A 2500-nucleotide genomic window follows, 5' to 3' on the forward strand; every position below is an offset into this window, starting at 1 on the left:
TGTGAGTGAGTGTTAGTGAGAGTATGTGTGTGTGTGTGTGTGTGAGTTAGTATTTGTACGCATGCATGTGATGTATGCAGGTGTCAGGGTTCCCACTCTTTTTCAGCGATCATTTTCCAGGATATTTAAAATTTTACTACTGTGAGAATAAAAGACAAGGATCACTCCTAAAGTAATATATATATATTTTTTTTTTTTGCAATTGTGATTTTCTCGCAAAAAAATCTGTCTTTTTTCCCTCAAACTTTTGGACTTTATGTCAATTCTGAGAAAAGTAATAATTGCAAGATATAAACTCGAAATTGCGAGAAAAAAAAGTCAGAATTTCGCAATTCTGAGTGAGATCCCACCCCTATGGGCGTTGGTTATGGGGTTGAAAACATGCGGAACTGGCTCCTTTAGTCTATAGCCTCTGGTTAAAAATCCTCCGAATGACAAAATGACGATATTTCGTCATCAGAGGATTTTTTCCAGAAATAAAATGCATAATTCTCTCGTCTCAGGGGGATATGAGGGGGGAAAGTACCATAATTCCAATATACTACCGGGTTTCTACTGATACAAAGCTTAATGCTAAATCACTGAAGTTACCCTTTAACTTTTTTTTTAAATAATTTTCCAGGACAACAACAAGTTTTTCCAGGACATTTTACATTTTCTCTAACTTTCCATGTGTTTTCCAGGACTGGAAAATGTATCATACATTTTCCAGGTTTTCCAGGGCAAGTGGGAACCCTGAGGTGTGCATGCAAGTGTGTGTGAGTGAGAGAGAATATGTGTGTGTGTTAGGGCTGTGCAATTAATCGAATTTCGATTTCGATTTTGCCTCCCAACGATCACCAAAATAGTACAATCGAGAAAAAACGATTATTTTGCCTTGCGTTCTGAATGAAACGCGCACGCGCACATCCGCCCCTCCCGAACCCACAAATCTCTCTCAGGTCGTGAGTCTCGTGTGCATATCATCCGCTGGAATTTAAAAACTCGGCGCGAGTAAAGATGGCAGAAGGAGGGCAGTTACAGCAGCGTTTGGTGAGCAAAAAAGGCAAAACCAACTCCGTTGTCTGGGAACAGTTTGGCTTCGAGGAATCAGACGACAAGCAGAAACATGCTAAGATTTGCTACATGGTAGTGGCTGCAACGCAAGGGAACACCACGAATTTGTTTAACCACTTGAAAATTAAACAGAGTGACCTATGACAATCTAATAAAGAAACAAAAACTGACGAGAGCAGGGGAGCCGTGTAAACGTCCTTTTTTTCCTTCATATTTTTCAAATAATTCTCTCTTTGTAAACTTTGTTCAATGCATGCGAGATTGCGAGTGCTGCCATATTTTCGAATATGACCAGTCGTTTTCACCGTCATCACCCGGGTTTAGTGCTTTAGGGTTTAGGTTTAGAATGAGAAGCCGCGCGCGCTGTGAGAAAATGTGTCTCTGTGCGTTCATCCGAGAGCGCGCACACGTCTCTCAGCGCGCAAATATTGAGTTCTCTTTCAAGTCTTGCTCTTAAACGGACAAACTCACACAAAACGTATGTCAACATGTCCATCTTGATGAGTATCTTAGCAGACATAGTCTGTGTATGCCTTAAGTGAACTTTATACAGTCGATAATGAAGACGCGAGGTCTTAAAGGGGCAGTAGCCTTTACTGCTGTCTGTTTAATGTCAAACAACAAAAGACAAGGACATCACTCACCGCTCTTGATTGAATAGCTTTTGTAAGTTTAATAGGATTAATCTTTAATTTATGCACTCAAATATGCAATGTTATTTTACATTTGATACATTTCTGTACCTGAAAACTAATGTTAGACGTACATGAAAAGCATATCTAGCCGAACCATATTGTTGATCTTATTTATTTGTGGTTATCATTTTTACGTGAATACTTTTATACTTTGATTCGAATATATGTTATATTATTTATTTTAATAGTTCAAAAAGTACAACAAATGTTACAATTTCAATTGAATGGTTGAAAGGTGTATTTTTAATAAATACAACACATTCCCAAAGTCATGTGAAATAATCGTGTTACATAATCGTGATTTCAATATTGACCAAAATAATCGTGATTATGATTTTTTCCATAATCGAGCAGCCCTAGTGTGTGTGTGTGTGTGTGTGTGTGTGTGTGTGCTTGTACCTGTAGTGTGGCTAACACCAGCTGCCATGAGGTCCCCAGGTAAGCACCGTGACAGTGGGCCAGATTGAGCAGCGTCCGCATGCACTGAATGTTCTTCGCTGTGAGCTGATGGAGAGACACACAGATGAAGGCCTGGAAAACCCTTCTGTTGAACTAGAAGCAGCGTAAACATGATTTACCACGACGGTGCCCTGAGGCTGTGTGGTGAGCGGCTGACCCACTGCTACCACCTGCTGGTGAGACTCACTCGACGGACTGACCATCTGCACACTCTGACCCTGGATGGAGTACACTGAACACACACACATTTTGTAGATTTTTTTTTTTTTTTTACCCTTAACACAGAAAAC

At 40.0% G+C, this 2500-nt stretch overlaps 1 protein-coding gene across 3 annotated transcripts in view; it reads right to left on the reverse strand.

Moving 5' to 3' along the window:
* Positions 1–2500, reverse strand: part of mon2 (MON2 homolog, regulator of endosome-to-Golgi trafficking) — an 84800-nt gene that overhangs the window by 44677 nt on the left and 37623 nt on the right. For all 3 annotated transcript variants that reach the window (XM_079810182.1, XM_079810181.1, XM_079810180.1), the window contains exons 15-16: positions 2330–2442; positions 2151–2255 (exon numbers count right to left, since the gene is read on the reverse strand). In XM_079810182.1, the coding sequence (XP_079666308.1) occupies positions 2151–2255; positions 2330–2442 (218 nt within the window). The remainder of the gene's footprint in view (positions 1–2150; positions 2256–2329; positions 2443–2500) is intronic.

The sequence above is a fragment of the Gobio gobio genome, assembly GCF_949357685.1.
Source record: "Gobio gobio genome assembly, chromosome: 25".
Taxonomy (NCBI): domain Eukaryota; kingdom Metazoa; phylum Chordata; class Actinopteri; order Cypriniformes; family Gobionidae; genus Gobio; species Gobio gobio.